The sequence below is a fragment of the Pseudochaenichthys georgianus genome, chromosome 17, assembly GCF_902827115.2.
Source record: "Pseudochaenichthys georgianus chromosome 17, fPseGeo1.2, whole genome shotgun sequence".
NCBI classification, from domain to species: Eukaryota; Metazoa; Chordata; class Actinopteri; order Perciformes; family Channichthyidae; genus Pseudochaenichthys; species Pseudochaenichthys georgianus.
In genome coordinates, this window is record NC_047519.1 from 32,902,875 (window position 1) to 32,926,390 (window position 23,516).

Below are 23,516 nucleotides of genomic sequence, written 5' to 3' on the forward strand. Positions count from 1 at the left end.
CTTTAATCCATTACATACTGTGAACTTGCATGTCCTGCGAGGCGAGGTGTACCGAGAGCACTCTCTGCCCCCAGTCATTAACCCCCTCTCCATCTGCTGACACAACAAAGTGAACAACCGCATAATCAGATGACAAGTGATGGAAAGAAATTAAGCAGGAGGTAGGGGAGGGTGGTGGAGAAGATGTCTTAAGCTGTCCTTAAAAGACAGCACACAGCAAGCGGCTCATCAGGAAATTGGGGTGTCAGCGAGCTGTCAGGGTGCATTGACCTAACAGGGTTAGTTTGCAGGGCAGCTGTCTGACGTGTCAATCTTCCTCGCAGCCAATCCATCTGCTGCAGAAAGAGGAGCAGCTCTCAAAGACAAGAGGAGAAGACCTGTCACTTATCCTATCATATATATTTAAAATTATATTCATTTATAAATATTTTTTACCTTCACTTTTAAAGCGCAAAGCAAAGGAGTTTGACCTTTCAGTCACAATAATAATTAACATACACTCTACTCTATATGAACTTTTGCCACGCCCTGAATCTCTCAAGCAAGGAGTTGACTCTCTTTTTAACTCGGCACTCGCCCAAATCCTCTTGCTGTCTCTGAAGGTCAAACGAGAGTTCGGAGTAAGTGCATGTTGGTGCAGAGGGAGAGAGCTGCTGCTTGTGTTCAGTGACCACAGAGCTGCCTATCTCCCCCCATTGCTCCCACTCCCCTCAGCCTGGGCATGTCAGCTTTCTGGGGCACAGCGGCCTGGTTCCCTGGGAAGAGGGGACAGAGTGGGACGGGAGGGTGGGAGATGGGTTGGGTATAAACAAAATAACTTGTTTCACCTTGGAGAGGCCTGTTTCCTGTTATTGTTTCCTCTATGCAGATTTGACTCCAGAGAAGCTCATTAATATCCCTTGGAAAGTGACACCTTCCCTTGGGTGTACATGTATTCAGCCCATGGTTTGGTCATTGTTTGGGACTACTGCATTGTGAATGAAGAGCTTTCAACAACATACAATGAAATCCGCTGGCGAGAAGCTTCAATTCAATTTGAAGATTCAATTTGTATGCCAAGCATAGAGTATGCAATTGACTTGTTTTACGGTAAACAGGAGCCATAATAAATATGGTAACTATAATGACATCCAGACCCTTCATATTGAATTCTAGATGAAATGAATAATTTCCGTATTAAACTGGCATGAGGGAGACATTTTATAGAAGAAATTATTCAAACAAAAATACAACACATATAAGAATACTGCCAGGCAAAACTTAGGTAAGCTTAGCATAAAGACAGAAAGCATTCAGCTGGTCTGGGTGTAACAATCATGTATTTTTAGTTATAACTATATTTCCTCTTTTTAAATATTATCTTGTTTTGTTTGACTTCATGTATTATTGCAAAATGTTCAAGGTGGGTCCATTGGATTTGTACATTCGAACCTCAACAAGGTTAGCACTCACGCTAGTGTGTGCTAACATGCTAACAGAATCAAGCTGTGGTTGGTGGGAATTTCATGTAAACTCACTGTTAATCAGACTGACTGATTAACACATATTGATGTAGGGAGTACAATAATTGATTCAAAGTCCATCATTTCCATATGGTTTTAATAGAAACTGATTGACTTTGTTTTTATAAATTAAACTGGGAATACAGTGGCAGAGCACTGGGCCGGGCTGGGTGACAAAACTGATTTTGACATGCTCTGTCTGAACTAAGCCATGCAACTTTAATGTTATGTGTTGCCCAGGGCTGCCATGTTTAATTAAAAACATGTATGTGGGCGCCCCTCCCCTGCTACGCCTGGTAGACGGATAAGGAATTAGGTGGGAAAAATATTTTTGAATTGCTGACAAGAATTGAAAATAATATTGTAAGAGAACAGTGTAACCCTGATAAGAAATTAAACTGTACCTACAATATTTGACATCCTTCAGTGCTACTTGCACAAGGACAAAGAGTACAGATGTTTCGAGTGAACTCCTCGTAAAGAAGTCCCAGACCCTGCATTACATGTGAAGTATGTCAGAGTGGCAGTAATGACCTTGATGATTCTGCCACTCTGCAAAATCCGGTGATGATGGGGCCATTCCAACACATCAATTATGAGAAGCGTTTGTTGAGGTAATGTGCAGCACGCAAGGCAATGGGCGGGGGTGGACGGGACCTTCTGCACTATTCATGTCACCATCTGCTTCCCTTCACAAAGTCTTGCTCCACGGGCCTGTGGGCTCTGGACCCAGGCCCCAGGCTGCATCCCGGGTCCAATTCCTCCAGCAGTGCTTGTAGCCACTGCACAAACATGTGATTTAGACTGGCCAGGTTTGCAGCCATCACTGTTCAGGTCTCTGCTATACCGCCATGTGCAATACAAACAGCCAGGCAGAGCACCTGTGCAATTGGAATCTGCTGAAAGGGAGAGAGAGGGAGCAAACATCAGCAGCAGGGGACTTCCACAGCAATAACAGGGATCAATAAAGAAAGCACAAGGGCGACAGCCGAAAGGGGTCATCACATAAGACCCCAAAGCCAACAGATGAAATATGAATGCTGCTGGATTTCTTTTGGGAACACATTTCCAACGTCCAAATGTGCTCTGTGTTTTCAATTGTTTCGATCTGTTCTAAGACCCGCATCCAAGCCACTTGTATTTTATATTTTATATTGCAACCTCACTCAGGAAACTGTTGACCTACTGGCTAATTTATCTATGAGGTGGTTAGGGCCTATCATAGGCCTAATGGAAAGCTTTAGTTTGCACTCCTCTGAGTGTGTTTGTAAAGTAAATCCATGCTCTGATTAAATGTAATATCCACAGTGGATATCCATGCGAGGGGGCCTCTGTATCCTGATGGAGGCATCTTATCAGTATGCAAATTGAACAGCTCACTTTGCTCATTATATTAAATGAGCCGCGACTGAATGAGTTTGTCTCAATTATCAATTTCAAAGTTGTGCTGGGCTCATAGTGGTATTTTGGCTTCATATTAGAGTCTGTGTTTTGGATTCAGGGCTAAGTCACATCCTACATTCAGCTTGCCTGGGGTCCAGATCTCACACACACACACACACACACACACACACACACACACACACACACACACACACACACACACACACACGCACACCATGGACCATACATATTGGCCACTCTGTGGGGTGTCAGTTATAAAATATGACTTAGCTTGGCAATGATATCATTAAAGACTAAAGCAGAGAAATGTATGAGGACACAAAAGGCCAACCTTCACGTTGCTCTGTGTGTGGCTGTATAATCTGTTGGTGGGGGGTATGAATAAACTCACTGCAAGGACAGCAAAGGTGTTGTAAAAGGGTAACTGTGACAAAGACCAATGTACTAATATATCAACTTGCTATTTTCTGTTGTCTTTAGAGGATTTAAGTGGAAAGATCGGGGGGGAAAGTATTCTATTTAGTTAAACTAATTCAGATGTTTTGATTAAATTATTATACGTTACGATATGTAACTGTATGTGCTTATTTTAAACATTGTTTAAAAAAAGGATCCAGTTCAGGTTCAGTTAATGTGTGCCTATTAAATACAATTTGCAGCACTTTTTCAGATTGACCAATTTAAGAGTTTTTCTAAATATATATCTTGTGATAAATTATTTTGCAATGTCACCTTCAAACTAGTCCTTAAATTCTCATTTAATCCATTTAGGTTGCATCAATTTTAACCGGTAAAATGGCTCACTGCACTTTGCCAAGATGATTGTTGAATATCATACAGATAAACAATGAACTGCTCACATTACAGTAATGGACAATGAAGGCAGTTTCAGCTGGGAGCAAACACTGACAGCCAGACATTATGCAGTTTTGCATGTATTAAGTTTGTATGAGCAATATGAACATACATCATTCACCTCTTTTCTACTGTCATTGACAATATATATAATTCATGTTCAATTTGTAGAATTAAACATCATTCATGAATTCTTTTCACATCTTGAATAATTCTGCATTGAATGTCAAGTAGTTAGGAAATAAATATCACCGAAAGAAACACAATGTCTCATGGACCTGTTTAATTCTGTTTGGGAAACACTTCTGTTTCATAGTTCTTGCTTCAATACTGCCCCCATGTGGTACGAAGCAGAATATACCCAGGCACCACATTGCTCACTGGAACCATGACATGTTTATGATTACTGCAATGGCCATGAACAAATACATTAGCACTAATACTACATCGTTATTATGCTGAAATAATGCCAATTTAAGACATTTTTATCAATGTTCAAAATACGTAACTGCAAGGTTTGAATTGCAAGATTTAAGATTGAACATGAATTTGTCATCCTGTAATTGATTACATTTGACAACATTAAAAAGCCCTTTATCCAATTGTCTTCATCAGAGCACTGCATGAATCCTTTTTGTACTTTCTCGGGGCAGAGTGAGAGACAGCTGAATATCCAAAAAAACTCAGTTGCTCGGTCTTTAAGTTGATGACTGTCTTTCTCCTTGGGTGATGTGACAGGCAGGTCTGGTGCACCATATGAAATATGAAACAGGATGGGCACACCATTGACAGCCATGTCACAAAGCATCAGTGAGGATGACAGGACCAAAGACCCCGGTCTGCTACACTGACATCTCTGCAGCTAATCGGAAGGTACAGGCCCTCACAGCTGCCGGACCTAAAGATGGAGAGAGGGTCAATAATTTAGCAGTTGCAATATGTTGAGGCTAGTCCAATGTTGAGGTCTTCTTCCATCCTTCTCCTGCAAACTCTGTCACTCTGACTTGCTCACACATTTTGTGAACAGAAAAGCATCACCTGCTGTGTAGCTTTGAATAAAACAGCACTTCACAACTTTACCTGACTGTAATGCTTAATATACTTTAAGAAATGAGGAGAATGCAGGTGTAGCTGCAATATGGCTTTCTATTACTTTTATAGCCCCAACAAGTCTATCTGTGTATTGTGTGATCACAGAAACAATACACCTGTCCCTGTTATCTTTGAAAATATAAGACTCTCTCTTTTAGTCATATCTGAGTCTTATCATTTCTATGAAGCTTTAAAGATTCTCCCAGGTACCTCTGCTCGTAGGTCATGTTGTCATGACAACCGATATGAAAATACATCTCTGGCAGGCATCACCTTTTCTGTCTCACCTCAGGTGGCTGGCACTACAGCGTCACCGCTCCAGATCTGCAGACGACAGTGAAGTCCGTATGAGACGGTAGATGGAGAGAGGGAGGACAATGGGGCAGGGTGACAGGTGGAGACAGAGAGGGAGGAAGGAGGTGAGGATGGGGAGACAGGTAGAGACAGAGAGGAAGGAAGGAGGTGAGGATGGGGAGTTGGCTCATCGCCCCTCTGGGCCCCAACGCTGCCCTAATGATGGATGCCAGTGCTGCACTCAGGTGGAACTGAAGTGGCTGCAGTGTGATGGCATGGAGTCGTCCCAGTGGAGGAGAAGCTTACACAATAAGGGAAGGACATCCACAGGTGTCACAGGACGTGTTCAGGACACTCACTGATCATGTAACTGTCTGTGTTGTGGCTTCCTTCCTTGTTTTTCTATCAATCCACTAGACGCCTTAAACAGATATTTTTTGACATGTTTTCTTTCCTTTATATTACTTGGTTGAAGAGTTGCTTGGGCTCCGATGATGATATTATGCGACCTGTTTGCTCAAAATAAAATAACAAACTTTTTCACATGCAACAAAGAAAAGCGGCCTTTACAATAGTCAAAACAAATAGGCAAAACTCAAATAAAATAACAAAGAACTTAGGTATTCATTCTTTCGTGATAAGGCTTATATAACTTCATAGCTTAAAGGGTAATTGAACGGTTAAAAACTGTGCCTCGACGACGTCTTTCTAGCAGCTTGCCCATCACTGTCACTTTTAGCGCAGGGAATTGTAGTCTTTTATAGTGTTGACTACAGACGTCACAATTAGGTGGCCTTTCTTATAAAAACAAAAATACTGGGTCTAACAGCCTGATTAAGAAGCGTTTAAATATAAATGTATATAATCATTTCAGTCAATGATTAAACTTGAGTCTTGACCATTCCAAAGACCATTCCCTGAACAGCAAGTTTATATTAGCCTAAAACATTGTGTCTCTAATCAAAATAATAGAAGATTTACAGAACCAAGTAATAACCATACAGTATGTTGTATATCAAATTGTGTATTGAAGAAATGTGCTTAACTCGTGACAGCCTAACCTTTTACTACTGACCACGCCAACTCTTGAGAAGGCAGTTGCCATTCAAAGGCTTGAATGGTACTGCAGTTTGAGAAACATTTATTTTTTAACAGATGATAGAAAAACCTTATCATATTATAGTTTTCCATGCCTGATCTGATAAGATTTCACCAACAGATGGATAGATGTTCCGCATTTCAGTGAGTCAAGTATGTTGTCCTTTAATTTGTTAAACAGCTACAGTAGGTTACCTCCCATGACTATGAAATTGCCAGAATGTGGATGCAAGAAAGGTCCCTTTACTTGGATCTTGAGGAGTTTAAACACATTTAAACATACATTTCACATTACCTACCACTTGACTACAAGTCAATTTCTTCTCTGCTCTGATCCCTAACACCTGTCTGCCTTGAGTGCATCCACAGTTACTTTTTCTCTTCGCTTGACCACACACTCGCTATGCTCACACTTTGTTACTCTCATAACATACAGTGAATGCATCAAATGTAGGTTTGAATTACCATGTTTGTATATGTTTATATATAAGTAGAGGGAGTTTAATGTAAACAGAAAAAAACATCTGCAACAAAAGGGCAATATTTTAGAGCTCTACCAACATTTATCAAATTATGCTTTTCGGTCAAGAACTGCGGGGAGAGTAACAACTTCCAAATTGTATCAGTAAAAAAAAAAAATAGAGTTCATAATTCAAGTTTGAAATGAATATGTATTTGACATTGTACTGGTTACGTTTTTAAAGCTTGGAATCAGCGTGAATAGCAACGTAGGGGTCCTCATCCCTGTTGCTGATCTTGAAGTGGGCACGGCCATCACCTCCAACATTGATCTGCTTCCCTGTGCAGCGGCTTCCTTCCTTCTGGCCAGAAATGACATCACAGTAGGTGCCACCGGGCATGCCAGTGTTCAGGGTGACATCCAGGTTCCTGAGGGGGAAAAAAAGTACATGTTATTTTTTTTAAATCACCACAATCTCATAATGAAACTCTTCTTTGAGAGGATCTTGACATCTAATTTTGCTGTATTTTCTATTAAAATGCAAACAGGACGTGTAGGCAGATATGAAATCAATTAGGAAGCATGCCGTTTTTATGTGATGGGAGAAACCAAGACAATTATTTTAAAAGTTGTATTATTTGTTGGAAGTTTTTTGAGCACATTCTAGTGCATGCTTGTTTTTAATAGTACATTTATTTGCTGTTTTAGGAACTGCAAGTTGTGTTATTTTTAAGCAAAGACTAAAAAGCCAATTAACTGTTGATAGTAGTGGCTGATTATTCATGAGGGTTCTATTTTGTTACATATCATACATGGATCTGCATCAAGTTCTATGTATTTGTTCAATTTGGCGTAATTTTAAATGTAAGGTATAGTGTCTAGTATTTAGGGGAATGTATTAGGAGAAAAATGGAATATATTAACTATAACTATGTTTCATTGCTGTATTAGAAATAGCCTTTCACTTGTTAGCTAAATCTTACACAATGTCCAAGTTGGAGACATTTGTATTTGTTCCAGTTACACTACTTAAAGTCCTTACCAGTCATCATTGTTGAAGACGATGAAACCACGATTGCCACGTCCAAAGGCAACCTGGTTGCTCTGGTTGTCCCACCAGTTAGAGTGAGGCTGTCCGTTGACCACGTTGCGGAAAATAACCATGTTCCTAAAGGGTGATATGACAACATACAATGTAGCAAGCAGAAGTGACTAATGTTCTCTGGGTAAAGTCAGCAGTTCCCTTTCTCTGGTTTTCTGAGGACTTACTTGATCTGACGCCATCTGTGCTCACACACCCATCCGTCTCCACAAGTCTGGTCAGCGTTGATGGGAACAGGCTTAGTGGATCCATCACCATGGCTGGGAGGGCCCATCCAGTCATTCTGATCCTACAAAATAATAATTATCGATAAATGAGTTTTACAATTTTTTTTTTTTTATTATTCCTACATTAAAAAGAATCCAATGGCTATTGAGGTACCTTTCCATTGACAATGTTGCGGTTCCAGCGGAAGCTAGACATGACCCTGGTTACTCCGTAAGGGTGTGCCAGCATGTAGCTGACAGCCATCTTGTGAAGCTTGGGGTCCCAGAAGGTAACAATGGCCGCCCCTCCAGCACCATGGCCTCTCTGGTTGTCGTGGTTGTCAACAAAGACGAGAGCATTTCCGTTGGGCATGAAGCCCCATCCCTCTCCCCAGGACCTGCACACATTAAACCCTTTTTACTAATCATTTCTAAAACACCAAGGTTTGGACAACATTATACACAATATCTAATTCAGAAAACGTTTAAAAGCTCCAGTGCTAGTCAATTATATTTAATATATTCTACTTGCCAGCATAGCGAACCTGTACATGTTGAGTACACCAACACTTTATGTTAGAAATGTATAGTAGGCCTACGGGTCCCCAGCACATAGCAACTGCCGGATTAGCATGCGCTGATTTAAACACAATGAATGGCATTATAGCCAATGTTAACAAAAGTTAAAAAATGACTTGGAACTCCAAATTTGGACTGGTTTTCGGGTTATTGAGGATGCTGAATCAATTTCTGATGTTTTCAGGATCAAAAATAGCTCCATAGTCTATAATGGTAATTAATAAATATTTGTAATATATCCATTTTCTATCATTTTAAATTAGCACATAAATATCACACATACTTGGTGTAAAACAGCTTCTCTCCGTCCCATTTTCTGAAAATAGTTCCAAGTTTGGCACCATATTTGAACTCAGTCACTCTTCCCAGGTTGAAATACTCTCTAGACGAGATCGCCTCACCTCCCAAATCAATAACCTAGAGGGAAAATAAACAGCTTTTCAATACCAAAGTAGATGTGGTTCAGATTAACTGCACAGTATCAGTGAGTTGTGGATTGAGAAAAAGTAACTCAACCAGTACGATGTTTCCAGCAGTAACACGATCCATATTCCTGCTGATTAACAGTTATTATTGAGATCCCAGCCTGCTTTTGCATCAAACTATTATGTTTGAGTTTGGCACCTTTGGCTTGTTCCTTTGTATCAGCATTGGCTGTATTTATATATGTTTACTAGTAATGTTTTATTTGATATTAACATCTGCTCCAAGTTTGCATGTGTTTGTTTGTCATCTTGATTTCTGTTCTCATTTTCCCACGGCTCCGTTTACTGCTGTTGTGCACAGTCATACATATTGGTCATGTGGACAGTTAAGACTCATCCAATCATATCATGGTTAGTAGATGTCAGCAATCGTTGACTTGATTGCAAATTAGTTTTAATGGCAGCAATTCGTTTTTCTGGCACCATGTTTTCCATTTTAAAATAAGTACATCCAGCCTTTTGATTCAGTGAAACAAAGTTATCAAATACAGAGGTGAGTTGAAGCTACATTTACAGTATATGTTTCTTTAAGACACCAGTCAAAGGTTAAAGGTTGTTGTGTAATAGTTGGTATCCTTTGGGTCTTTTTGGAATATCTCACAATTTCAGAGTAGAAATCAATCAAGAATACGTACCTCCTGGACGATGAAAGGTTTAGAGCCACCGGAGAACCACTTGGTGTTCAGGTTGTGCAGACTACCGTAGATAGCAGACAGATCACCGGGCCACATGTGCTTGACGGCATCCACTCTGAATCCAGCCACCCCCATGTCAATCAGCTTGTTCATGAAGTCAGCCACCTTTCCCCTGACGTAGTCTTTCTCCAGAGCGAGGTCCAACAGACTGACCAGGCGACAGTCGCGAACCTTTAGCAGCAAATAAGCATTTACGTCGCAATTAATTCATCGGAATTTATGTTAAGAAGACAGTCCTTTGAATTGATCATTTTAATGGGGCTTAAAAATGCTGTGAAGAAATGTTTGTAAGCCTAATATCACATGTTGTTGCCGAGTGACATTCATTACCTGATTGGCATCACCATAGTTCTCAATATTGCCACTTCCAGTCCTGCATTTGTGGTCATTGAAGTCGCTCTGGCTGAAGGGGACAGTGGGGAAATCCTTATTGTTCGCATTAAACCAGCTTCCACATGAAGAGTGGGACCCCACACCACCACCGGAGCCGCACATGTGGTTGATGACAGCGTCCACATAGATGTTCACCTGGGTCGGAAAGATACAGAATATTAGGTGCAGTATAAACTAATCAACGCCTCTTTTCTAGAGCTCCTGCAGTTTAACTTTTGTCTTAGTAGCCTACTTTATTTCTGTCTCTTTGGTCCCACGAAAAGCTCACAGCTGTGCTGCACATTGTGTTGTTGGTGGTCCAGCAACTCAAGCATACACTTTCAACAAAAAGAATAAATAAAAAAAATCCAAGTTTGATAATAATTCCTCAAGACAGATGTATTGATTCAGTAAATTGATGCTCTTTGTTCAAAAGTCTTTGTTTTAAATTGCCAACTTTGTGTTATTATGCAACTTTTTGATAATGATGCAGTAAGTATCTGGTAATCATTGGTTGTGTCGTTCAAGGCTGTAGATGTATGAGTTGCTGTCAAAAGAAAAAGAACATTGTGCCTATTGAGGTTCACTAAATCACTGCAGTTTACCCCAACGTTGTTGCATCTGGAGATCATGTCCCTCAGCTCATCCTCATTGCCGGATCTGGAGCACAGGTTGTAGCCGATTGGTTGGTATCTCTGCCACCAGGGCTTCCAGGGATTGTTAATAATAATGTGCTCATTTGGAGGGGAGATCTGAACAACAGAGAAAAAACATTAACATTTAACACAGTGATTGTCTACAGACAGGAGATCAATGTTAAAAAAAGGTTTGCAGTATTTGTGCATGAACTTGAAGGAGTAGTGATCAGACTGTGAAGAAATTATTAGGGTTTCAGAATTATTTCATGAAGAGATAATACAAAAAACAGAATTATGGTGTTTTGATACATTCCACAAGTCAAGATATTGCGTATTTCGTCTTTAACATTCATTTTAAAATTGAGTTGACTTTATGGGAGTGCAATGCTAAATAACTATAGTTCCCCTTTCAATTTAAAATTACGAAGAAGAGACAGGATACAAAAGACTGAAGGCAGAACTCTTTAAAAGGCTGCATATAAGACAGGATTTGCATCCTCATAGTGGATTTTATACCAATCTTTGTTTTGTTTTTTCAAAACTCACAGACATTTCAAAGTTAGGTTTGGAAACGGTATCATTTCCTTTTTGGAGGGCATGCATAACACGGCATAACACCGGAGCCTCGCTGCGGGGAAACTTTGGCGCTGTTCCGAGTTTGTTCTAATCTAAAAAATGCAGCTTTCAGATTTTTCCGTTATTGTTAAAAAAAACGCGACCTCTGATTCTTATACTCAGAAACTTTAATGTAATTAACCTTCCCTGTTACTTCCCTTTCACTTTGTTTAAAAAAACAAGGGATGTTTCTCCCTCTCTAGATTAAAAAAAGCTCACTTCTGTTCAAACATAGGGCCTACCTGAACTCCACCGAAGCCATTAGGAGCCAGGAAGCGCTCACACTCTGCAGCGATGTCAGCCCAGCGCCACTCGAACAGGTGCACGATGGCTGTCCTGCCCTGCTTGGTGTGGGGGTTGTGCTGGGCGAGGCTGACCCCGAACAGAGCCAGCAGAATGACCAACTTCATGTTTCCTCTTGAAAAGAGTTCACACTCACCTGCTGCCTCACTGCTAGTATTTATAATCGTTTTCTATCTTTCCTGGACCAATGAGAGACAGGCAAATATCAGCGTGGAGGTTAAACAGGTGCTTCTTTCTCAAAGTGTCCTAACTAAACCAAAAATAGTTATGTTATCATCTCTGCAGGCCAAAACAAACCGAAACCCAATATTCACATACGCCTTTTCATGTGGCAGAAAGTTCATTTGAAATGCATTCTTTCCTTTACTCATTACCATAACACTGAATATTAAAATATAAAGAAGATACATAAAACACTTAAAGCCGTTGCCACTCAACAATACAGGTCAGATTTGTCCTGCTTCAGTAATATTAAAACAATACATTGACCAGATCATTTCAGTTCAAACATTCCCTGAGTTACATAACCTGGATTTGGAAACAAAGCAGCAACTGCCTTTGGCACAGTTTTTCCTTTGTAATATAATATATGTTGTCTTTTAAGGATACTTTACAATATGTGCCAAACGTGGCAAGATTATTGATAAACAATGTCTAGGTTTGATTATCTGTTCATTGGGTCTTACATCTGATTGGTCTGAACAAATTACCAGCAGAGGTCAGTCACAAAACATGCCATACACTGATGTGACCACATTGTCGAGGAAAACAAACACAGATAAGCTAGAGTCAGGGTGTGAAAGGAAAAAGGTCAAATAAATTAACTACAGTTACCTCCCCTGACTAAACACAAGCATTTTCCCATGAGGGGCTGACCAATGACCATTTCAAGTCACATGTTAATCATGCTGCCAAGGCAGGACTTTCAGGTACAGTACATCACAGTACACTGATGAATATGCATTGGCATGGATGTGTATAGTAGACTTGAGTGCTTTATTGTGGGGAGACCGAACACATTTCTTTAAAATCATCTGTGTTAACAAATATTTTTGTGCTGTGTAAACTCGTATCATCTTAAACCCAGTTCTTACAAAATAATGTCAATACTTTTTTATTAACTCTTATGTTTTTAGTGTGGTCTGAGCCCTAAAAAACACTTTTAAAGGTCTGATGCAAAATAATAAAGTGTGCGTGCGTGCGTGCGTGCGTGCGTGTGTGTGTGTGTGTGAATGTTCATTATTTAAAGTATTTATGCATAGCCTTAAAGGTGGGGTAGGTACGTTTGAGAAACCGGCTCGAGATCGCTAGAATTTGAAAATACACAACCGGAGAAAATCTGCCACTTCCTTATAGAGCCCCTCCTCCAACACACACGAACGCGCACATGACCAATGAGGGCACGAGATAAGTTTGTGCCCCGATGGGAGGCTGACAGGCAGGTAGGCCATGGTTGTACTTTTTACAGTATCACGGCTTCCACAGATGAAATTTTGTTATGGATTTTTTGTCAAAGCACTTAAGATATTCATTGCTATCGGGATGTTAAGAGCATTCCATGGAATATAACAAAAAGTGTATCTCGAGCCGGTTTCTGAAACTTACCTACCCCACCTTTAATAATATCTCAAAAATGTCCTCTTGCGTAATACCTAAATTCCAGGGAATTTGCCAGATATTCTAACTTCATCAAATGTGCTACCCATTAATACCATTGCTTATAATTCTGATGAAATATGGAGTAATATCAACAGTCACCTTGGCAGCATGCTATAATGGTCATTGTAAGATTTCTTTTAATTACAATAGCTCCCTCAATGATTCTTGAGAGAAACTGCTTTATTTGAAACACACCATGTATACAAGTATAGGTCTACATAGGCCTACAGTATAATATTGCTTGTTTACTACAACTTTTGTGAAAAACACATTTCCCTTCAGTAAGTAGGCTACTAAATTGCATTAATCCATTATTATCTAAAAGAAAATGTAGAGGTAACTTTGTAAAAACTGTATGCTCTTTTATTTAATTTATTGGATTGTATCCTTGTTACGTGCTCCTCTCCGTGTTGTCTTTTCTGTCTCCCTGCTGCGCAGGTACGCCTGGTCTGCAGCTGGCTCCGCCTCTGCCCAGGTGTTCGTAAATTCCACTCAGCCGGGTTATAAATGCCGGAAGACTCTGTCTGTGGATGATCTCTCTTCTGTTTTTGAGCTGTAGACCCCTTTGCTGCTGTGTTATGATGTGTATCCTGGAGGACCTGGTAGTCTAGTTTTCGTGGCTTTTATTTTGTTTCCCGTAGCGTTTTTGTTAGATTTCTGGTTAGGGGAGGGAAGCTCTGGGGCTGCAGTCGAATAGTCCAAAGATCAGCTCCTAAATTCTAACCCTATCTCCTATTCCTTGACCTCTGAGTGAAACGTCACAGGGTTAAGGGATAGTGGATAGGAGAATTCAAAAGGACTTAGGAGAAGAGACTGCGGTGCTTTAGAGAATCCGAATGCACTTTCACTATCCGACGTGTTTATGATGCACCAGCGGACGTCCTGAATGTGCGTCTGCTGCTGTGGGGAAACTATGGAAACTACAGTTCTCATTCATAACACTCCGTTCGATGTCTCACTATGGGATGCGCCTCATCGCGGAGCAAACAGAAGCATCAATCTCATTACGCCAATCCTGATTGGCCGGTGATTCTTGACGTCAACGTCAGGGGAAATCACCCCCTATAAGTAGCCTGCGCCACGACGCATGCGTCTTTCAAACACCTCTTCTCGCTTCAGAGCACATCTCGAACGGTAGCCGGGCTAGCTTAACAGTCCACAGACTGAACCCAAAGCTAATTTTCGGTCGACGGGCGTTAGCCGGCTACCCGATTCTCTCACAGAAGAGTATTATAGTCAACCTCGCCGTTCTTCCTCTGGAGTAAGGTAAGGTTTTGACTTCAAGTTAGCAACACACCAGTTGCTAACTTGTGTTTTTTCCCTCGCTACCGACACCACGGTAGCGAGGACACTTTTTTCATCTCTCTTCCACAGAGGAGAAAAGGATTACAGGAATATTACCATACCAGGTAATATCCTTGAGAGAAAAAGACCCACGCTGTCCTTTTTTCCCCCGGATTAAAGACAGATCGGTAAACATTTTTTTCTCGAACGTACCTGTCATGAGCGGACCCTCTCCACGCCTCACGGCGAACGAGATGGATGCCTCTCCCCCTCACACCAGAGGAGTCAGGAACTCGGAGGCTCGGCGCTGCGGTTGCGGGTTGAAAGTGTCAGGCACAGACTCACACCAGATCTGTTCGTCCTGCCTCGGGCTGGAACACGCCCAGGAGGCCATCGACAACCCCGGCTCGTGCGGACATTGTGCCCGCCTCACCGTGAAGAGCCTCCACCGAAGGTTAGCGCAACAAGTTAACCTGTCGGGACGGGACCCCCTCATGTCCACTGATCCGCCGACCGGCAATCAGGACACGGGGACGTCTGCCGCAGAGATGGAGTCCCTCACTACGGTCTGGGGCTCACCGACAGCGGCACCCGCAGAACCGGAATCCCGCGCCATATCAGGCCGAGATCCGGTGGCGGCAAGAAACGCGGGAACGGGGCCCCACGCTATACCAAGCTGGGGCTCCCGACTGGACCTCACCATGGTTTCACCCGCGGAAGATGTCCTGGAGTTAGACTACATGGAGGACGAAGAGTACACCTCTGAGTTCCTCCTGTCTGACTCGGATGAGCAAGAAGACGACGTCTTCGTGTCACCAGCTCAGGCTGCAAAGCCGGGAGCGATGGCTGCTCTCTCGGCGATAGCACACCAGCTTCGCCCTGTCTCAGTATGGACCTACAAGCCGTGTGTCAGCGCGCTGCGGCCAGACTAGACAAGTTGGCCGAGAAAATCTCCGGTTCCGGCTGCAGCTCGGGCTCAGCCAACCCAGAATTTCGGCCAGCAGTCGAGGAAGAAAAAGCGAGCGGCGTGACAGCCCCTCCTTCTCCCCTCCGTGAATGTGTTCCAGCCGCCTCGAGAGATGCCTAAACGCCATCCTCAAGTCCGCACAAACACATGTCACACGTTGGTTGATTCCTCTGTCATTAAACATTTGCCGCTGACGCATCCAGGCCGAGGGCCGAGGGCGCAGCTCAGAAAAATGAATAGAAGATCAATAAAACCAATTTTCTCCCCTTTTGAGAGCAGCAACTGCATCTCTCAAAAGGCGGATTATTGACGGGTCTGTGAAGGCACCACCGCCACGCGCAGTGCCGGCTGGAGCTGTAAGCGTGACATCTCAGCTGGCTCTGACGGCCCGTCTACACTACAGCGTCGACAGCGTCGAAAGCTCCAATCTGCTCCACTCTGCCCATTCACTTTCAATGGGGTGACGTCACGTAGCCGCGCTTTTTCGCCGAACTGAATTGTGGGTAGCAGAGCGAGGCGTCTCAGGCGACAGAAGTTGAACAATGTTCAACTTCTGTCGCCTGAGACGCCGGAGTAGCCAGCGCCAGCCAATCAAATCCAGTTTCCCAAAATCTGACAGCTGAAGCCGTAGCCAATCAAACCACGTCTAAGCTGGGAGAGATATCCCGCCGTTCATTTCTATATTTCAAAAAAAGTCGGAGGAGAAACTAACTATCGCCGTAGCAAATCACCCGGTTTTGTATGACCAGACCCTCTTCACCTACCGGGATACAAACCGGAGGAACCAGGCATGGAGGGAGGTGGCAAAGACAGTGAGGGAAACTGGTAGGTTTTCGCCTGTTTGGGGAGTTTATATATATATTGCTCGCATAAAATCCCCGGGGTTTTTTGCTTTGTATGTCGGGGGCGGGAGATTCATGTGATTGGTTGTTGGCCGTGTTGCTTGAATAAAATCCCCAAGCTCCAGACACGCCCAGCTCCAAGCTATTTTTGGAGCTGTAGTGTGGACGCTCCGTGAGGAGCATGCAGCAGGAGATACTAGGCTTGTTTGAGACAAGCAAGACCTGCGCAGACCTGCGCAGTTGCGATCAACGTCTTGCTAGTGCGTTGCATGATGGTTAGTCATTTTGTCCGACTTGCTCTGGAGGCCCGCCCACATGAGACTTTGAAATCTCGCGGGACAAAGACGCCCGCAGCCTTGAGAGCGAGGCGAGGCGAGTTGGCGCAGTTGCTCTCCACGAGCTGCGGAAGCTAAATGCTTGATGGGAAACGGCTCGCTGGTATCTCGAGCTGAGCGCTCATTGGTGGTTTTTACCACGTGCTGCTGATGAAACTCTCCCATTGGCTGGCAAAAGTTTGTTGTTGTTTTGTGTCAGTTTTACGTCGCCACATCCATTCCCATTTTTCATCATTGTTCCACAATGTTTATCATCATGAAATTAATATCTATATATTTTATACTATACTGCTTACTGTTTTCATACTTTATATATCTTAGCATATTCATACACACTGTTCATACTGCTCTCAGGCTGATATCTAGTGTATTAATACACACTGTTCATACTGCTCTCAGGCTGATATCTAGTGTATTAATACACACTGTTCATACTGCTCTCAGGCTGATATCTAGTGTATTAATACACACTGTTCATACTGCTCTCAGGCTGATATCTAGTGTATTAATACACACTGTTCATACTGCTCACAGGCTGATATCTAGTGTATTAATACACACTGTTCATACTGCTCACAGGCTGATATCTAGTGTATTCATACCCCACTGTTTATTCATCATTCAATTCATTCTATATGTTATTCTGTAGATTGTGTACATTACTTTCCACTTCACTGCTTGTTGCACCTGGTTAGAAGCTAAACTGCATTTCGTTGTCTCAGTACCTGTAATATGTGCAATAACAATAACGTTTCTCTTTAAGTTAAACCAAATCATTAAAATAAAATCTATTGTAATGTAATGATTTGGTTTAACCTTATTTATTGAATACATCATTTAAAATGGCAAGATCAAATCAAATTACATCCATGTTGTACACATCATAAAGCTTAAAGTGGCAGCTAAAGAATTAACACAGCAGCAGGTCTGTTCAGTTCATGCTCATGAAGCTTCATGTGTGCGGATCTGAAGGGACTGATCGTTTGTAGCCTGTCAGTTTTGCAAACATTAAGAGGGAGGAGCATTTCTAATGATGGAACCCAGTCACTGGTGTGGTTCATCATCATGACTGAATTAACAAACCTATATAAAGCAATAGTGATCACCTTTGTCCACAGTGGGTAAAATGGAATTTGTGGTGCTTCCACTGCGTGATGGACAGGGAGACATCACTGTAAGAGTCTCACAAGACATTTCCCAAAGACTACAAAATGGTGAGTAAACAACTAAATTGCATTCCAACAATCTGGATATGATTTTAAATTATGTAAATTATTTTTCAGATAACAGTTTAGCAGCTGCACTTATGCAGCAAGCAAGGGCTGCAACAAATGCACAAGGTAATCTATCATTTAAATCAAAAATGGTATTGTCTTTTAATGCAAATCAAACAAATCACATATTCATGTTTATTGTAAACAAATATTTAATTTTCTCTCAATCACAGTCCCTTTAGATCATGTCATTCTCCATACAATACATGTGGGATTTCTATTGCATCCACTTCATCTGCAACGAAAAACGCCAACGCAATTTCCGCCATTGCAAACCCAGCCAGTCAGGCCGACTCCGAGTCCGAGCTGTCCGACTTAAGACGAGCATTTTGACACCTCCCCCGGCTGCGATCGGCTACTCTCGTCTACTTTCGAGACGAGCCGCAATGTGTCTCAAACAAGCCTACTCACGACACCCAAGCTGCCTCGAACTCTGCTCGGTTTAAAACACCGAAGACGCAGAGGTCGCAGCCCATCCCGAGTCCCCAGCCTGACGAGGGCAAGTTGGCCGAGAAAATCTCCGGTTCCGGCTGCAGCTCAGGCTCAGCCAACCCAGAATTTCGGCCAGCAGTCGAGGAAGAAGAAGCGAGCGGCGTGACAGCCCCTCCTTCTCCCCTCGGTGAATGTGTTCCCGCCGCCTCGAGAGATGCCTCAACGTCATCCTCAAGTCCGCATAAAACACATGTCACATCTTTCTGTCTGAATAAACCATTTTCCGCTGACGCATCCAGGCTCCGGCCAAGGGCGCAGCTCAAAAAAAATGAAAAGAAAGACAATAAACAGTCCGTTAACCATAAATCCCCTTCTGAGAGCAACTACGGCCTCTCTCAAAAGGCGGATAATAAACGGGTCTGTGAAGGCGCCACGCGCATGCGCAGTGCCGGTTGGGGCTTTAAGGGCACTACCGCCACATGCGAGAACGGCCCGTCAATCCTTCCCCTTTCAAGAGCAGCTATGGCATCTCTCAAAGAACGGATTATTGACGGGTCCGTGAAGCCACCGCCACACACATGCGCAGTGCCGGCCGGGGCTTTAAGGGCACCACCGGTACGCGCAGGCGCAGTGCCGACTGGAGCCATGAGGGCACCACCGGCACACACATGCGCAGTACCGGCTGGAGCTGTAAAGGCACCTCCGTCACGCACATGCGCAGTGCCGGTCGGAGCCATAAGAGTGACATCCCAGCTGGCTCTAATGAGCATACAGCAGGAGATACTCACGATGTCTGCCTGGGCTTCTCAAAACAGTTATAATTTATCTGTTTTCACAAACCCAGAGAGAGTCAACCCACATTCTGGAGAGAACGGTTCTCTCTCTCCTAGAAAGAAGGGTTTTATCTGTAAAGCCCACCGAGCGGAGTCAGATTACGGAGGAAAATGTCCTCGTAAAGCACCCGCTCAACATGGGCCTCATAATAAAACTAAACCCCGAACGCCACGGTTTACGGAGAGTTTTGGTGATTATGAAATGCGTAGTGGCACTACACCCGACTTTTCCAGTGCGGGATGCGCCTACGGGTGCAGTCCTTTCACGGAAGGTGGTCACCACGGACGCAGGTCAGACGGGCTGACAGGGGACTTACGAGGGTCGCCCGGTGAGAGGTCTCGAGAACAGAGACTTCCAGCGGGCACGCGTAAATTACCCGGAGCTTTTAGCGGTGTTCCCCACCCAAAAAATGCTTCCTGCCTTCTCTCAGAGGACTTCATGTCCCCGTGAGGATAGACAACACAATATCGTGTATGAACCGCCAGGGGAGATTGCGTTGTCTCCAGTCACACACACTGGCACACAAACTGATCCCTTGGAGCGGCAGTCAGACGTCTCCTCTCTCTGAGAACGACACAAGTACCGGGTGTTATGCACCTAGGGACAGAATTACTGTCAAAGGGTGCACCACTCTATGCAGACTGGACTCCTCATCCAAGGATCGGGAGTCCGCTGTGGGTGCGTTACGGCGGAGCCGCGTTAAGTCTGTTCGCAAGGGGAGAAAATGCTCAATGACAGCTGTTCTCTTTAATGCACGATTTAAACGCACCGTTAGGCGGGGACGCACTCGTACACCAAAATGACCCCATTTGAACCCCTGGAAGGAGCTGACATGAAACATCTGTCACTAAAGACAGTGCTGTTACTGGCCCTGGCATCCGCTAAACGGGTCAGTGATATCCATGCACTGTCTGTACATCCCTCATGCACTCAGTTCGCCCCGGGGCAAACGAGAGTGTTGTTGAAACCCAACCCTGCCTTTACACCAAAGCTGGTTGGTTCGTGTACCCCGATTGACATTGAGGCATTTCCTCCGCAGCTGGTTTCCTCCGGGGAGCAGCAGCAGGATCTGTTGTGTCCAGTCCGGGCTTTGCACACATATATGGACAGATCAAAAGAGCTTCGTCTTAATGACCAACTCTTCGTGTCCTGGGCTAAACCTCACAAGGGTAAGCCTGTTACTAAGCAACGACTATCCCACTGGATCGTGGAGGCGATTGCTTTGGCCTATACGAGTCAGAATCTGCAAGCATCTGCATCTGCGGGCTCACTCGACTCGGGGCCTGGCTACATCCTGGGCTTTGTTCAAGGGTGTTTCCATCCAGGATATCTGTGCGGCGGCAAGCTGGTCTTCGCCACTCACTTTTGTCCGCTTTTACAGGCTGGACGTCTCCGCTCCAAGCATGGCCCGAGCAGTGCTGGGCACCTTGTTGAGTCGGGACTCCACCTGTTAAATTCTGGTTGATCGGTGATCTTCGAGATAAGCTCGTCTGGCAATACGGGAGCTACAATATCCCATAGTGAGACATCGAACGGAGTGTTATGAATGAGAACTATAGGTTACTTACGTAACCCCAGTACTCAGAGTAACATGAAGTGAGATGTCTCACCAGACGGCCCTCCTTGCTATGGTGAAGCGAGAAGAGGTGCTTATTTTGAATGACGCATGCGTCGTGGCGCAGGCTACTTATAGGGGGTGATTTCCCCTGACGTTGACGTCAAGAATCACCGGCCAATCAGGATTGGCGTAATGAGATTGATGCTTCTGTTTGCTCCGCGATGAGGCCCATCCCATAGTGAGACATCTCACTTCATGTTACTCTGAGACCTGGGGTTACGTAAGTAACCTATAGTTTTCTATACAGCGGACTACAACATGGATGTTTAATAAGAACGAGGGACTACTGTGAACTCATCTAGAGACTCTGCACCGTGCTCTGATGCTGCTGCTTTATGCTTTATGAACGTGGACAACAGAGAAACATATTCTTCAGTTCCAAAGTTGCAATTGAAATAAAAAAGGAAAGTGAAACTTATGCTCGTCACCCTCTCCCTCCGGTCCACATGAATAGCCTACTAATGATCCCAAAGACTGTATGAACTATGAAAAGATCTTAAAATAAATACAGATGTATTTATTATAAACGTTAGTCCTTAACATCTATCACTGTGTATATCACCATTCAAACATATTTTAAAAGTTGAACAAACTCCACACAGCTCAGTAAAGACTGTGAGATGTTGACTTTATTTGATAATTTCAGTAAAAACTAACGTTCATATTTCTCTTTTTGATTATAATACCGATGAACGTTCAGAACAAAGCACTTTGGCAACTTACCACCTATGTTTTAAAAAGCTTAATAAGCACCGTAACTTTCATGATATCATTTCTCGGTCATAATCGGTTGTTTCCGTGAACGGCCGACTGTTGAGTGACGGCAAATGCTGCGGCTGCAAGGCATTGTGGGGCAGCATGTTCGCTTAGGGAGGTCCAGTGGTTCCTAAGCTAAAGGAGGTTATAAAGGAAGTTTGAAACCTCCTTTCCTATCATTCTCATCATTCTAGAGAATTCGAACGGCACTTATCATGGCTGCCACTGAGGGACTTCCGGGTCATTTCACTCCTTTAGGAAGGTTCCTAAGCTAAATGGACTATTCAACTTCAGCCTGGGTCCTACAACCCGTGGTGTGGCTGGCTCGGGCCCCCTCCTTCTTTTTGTTTCTTTTGGTCAGTCCTCCAGACCTCGTTCGTTTTTGCCGGTTGGCCTGTGTGAGTAACGGCTGTAGTAAATACATGATCGCTGTTAAGTACTGGATGTTTTGTGTGTTTTCTTTTATGCTGCGGGCGGGTCTCCCCACGAGCCACTACCACGGAGTAGGGGGCGGGCCGTAACGATCAAAGGGAGGTTTCTCCATTTTTACCATACCCTACCTTTTTAAGAGGTTTAATCACCCAAAACTAGCCACCCTAAAATATAAGCGTCTGTTTTACTGCGGCTATACAAACTTCAGCTGTAAAGAAATACTGGTGTGCCTCCTCCCACCTGTTTACTAATCCGGCCGGCTCCTGCCCCCCGTCCCCCACCCCCCATCCCCCCTGTGGAGAGTGTTGTGGAAACTTTCACTCGTCAATGATCCGGAGATGTACTAGTAGTAGTAATAATAATAATAATAAAACTAGTCCGATGCAAACAGAGTTGTCTTACTGAGAGAACCTCCGTTTGGAAAACATTTCTGTCCGTATTACCAACTCTGATATGCTGTCTTGACCATATTTGTCTCATGACATCCACTATGGGCCCCGCCGGGGACTCAGGCCCCTTACTTTGTTTTGTTCACATCTCTAGATAAATCTAGATTGGCTCCAAAATCCCTTACGTGTTATAAAACACTGTTCACCCGTCGGTGCTCTTATATTTGTTTCCTTAGTACAAATACCAAAACGTTGCCATACCTCTTAGGTCGGATTTTGCAAGAATCCTCTTTACACAAATGGTTAATGACCCACTGTAAATGTCATGGAGTATTTCTTCACTTTTATTCTTTATCAATTTGGAATATGTGCATCTCATAATATTTTAGAGGAATTTAGTTTGTTGGATATGCGTGAAGTTAATCGGTTTCACCTAGGCGCTGGTCGTCTCGTCCCGTTACACTTTCTGTCGAGGTAGAGGACAATCCGAGGATCCCGGCAGAGTTGTCTTGTTGGTTCTTTATTTGAAGCTTCAAAGGTACATGTCATACAGAGTAGTCTGCTGGAGTGCACACAGAGGGAACTGTGTGTGTGTGTTTTATAGGGACCTTGGTGGTTCTGCAATTTCTGTAACTGTTAATACTTTTTGCTGACTGTTATCTTGCAATGCTCTTTTGAGGAACAGGAGCTGTACAAGTGTAGTGACAGGAAACATCTTGGTGCGATGGTGTCACCTAAACATAACAAGAGGTCGAGCAAGGGACATGTACTGAGTACAGTTTCATCATAGCGTTGCATTTGGTTTGACCAGATAAGGTAACATAAGAAATTGCCACAACAAGAGTGTGTCAAACGGACATCTGACCTACAGTACCTTACTGGGTTTCGTTCCGGGTTACTCCTCCCAGTGAGTCTGTGGGTCACAGGCATGTCAAAATGAAGGGGCCCCGACACATCAGAAAAACAGAAAACACTTCCTAGTAACTCATCTGAG

General features: G+C 43.5%; 1 protein-coding gene across 3 annotated transcripts; it reads right to left on the reverse strand.

The window, feature by feature from the left end:
- Positions 1-6,896: 6,896 nt before the first annotated feature.
- On the reverse strand, positions 6,897-23,081 carry amy2a (amylase alpha 2A). 3 transcript variants are annotated; one of them, XM_034105361.1, is made up of 10 exons: positions 22,956-23,081; positions 11,640-11,874; positions 10,750-10,896; positions 10,103-10,300; positions 9,713-9,943; positions 8,876-9,009; positions 8,189-8,411; positions 7,975-8,096; positions 7,748-7,873; positions 6,897-7,133 (listed from the first exon to the last, which is right to left on the reverse strand). In XM_034105361.1, the coding sequence occupies exons 2-10, from the start codon at positions 11,805-11,807 to the stop codon at positions 6,944-6,946; spliced, it is 1,539 nt and encodes a 512-aa protein (XP_033961252.1). In that variant the 5' UTR covers positions 11,808-11,874; positions 22,956-23,081; the 3' UTR covers positions 6,897-6,943. The 3 variants fall into 3 exon arrangements, with proteins under 3 accessions (XP_033961252.1, XP_033961251.1, XP_033961253.1); XM_034105360.1 differs by having other exon boundaries at positions 11,640-11,879; XM_034105362.2 differs by lacking the exons at positions 10,750-10,896; positions 11,640-11,874; positions 22,956-23,081 and adding an exon at positions 10,398-10,493.
- Between the last annotated feature and the right edge of the window lie 435 nt (positions 23,082-23,516).

Bases quoted from the DNA above. Each gene is read 5' to 3' on its own strand.
- amy2a (XM_034105361.1), bottom strand. From the start codon at position 11,807: ATGAAGTTGGTCATTCTGCTGGCTCTGTTCGGGGTCAGCCTCGCCCAG. The intron at 9,944-10,102 runs GTAATGAATGTC...TTGCTGCTAAAG, and splicing joins ACTATGGTGATGCCAATCAG to GTTCGCGACTGTCGCCTGGT. The intron at 9,010-9,712 runs GTACGTATTCTT...TTTTCCCTCTAG, and splicing joins AACCTTTCATCGTCCAGGAG to GTTATTGATTTGGGAGGTGA.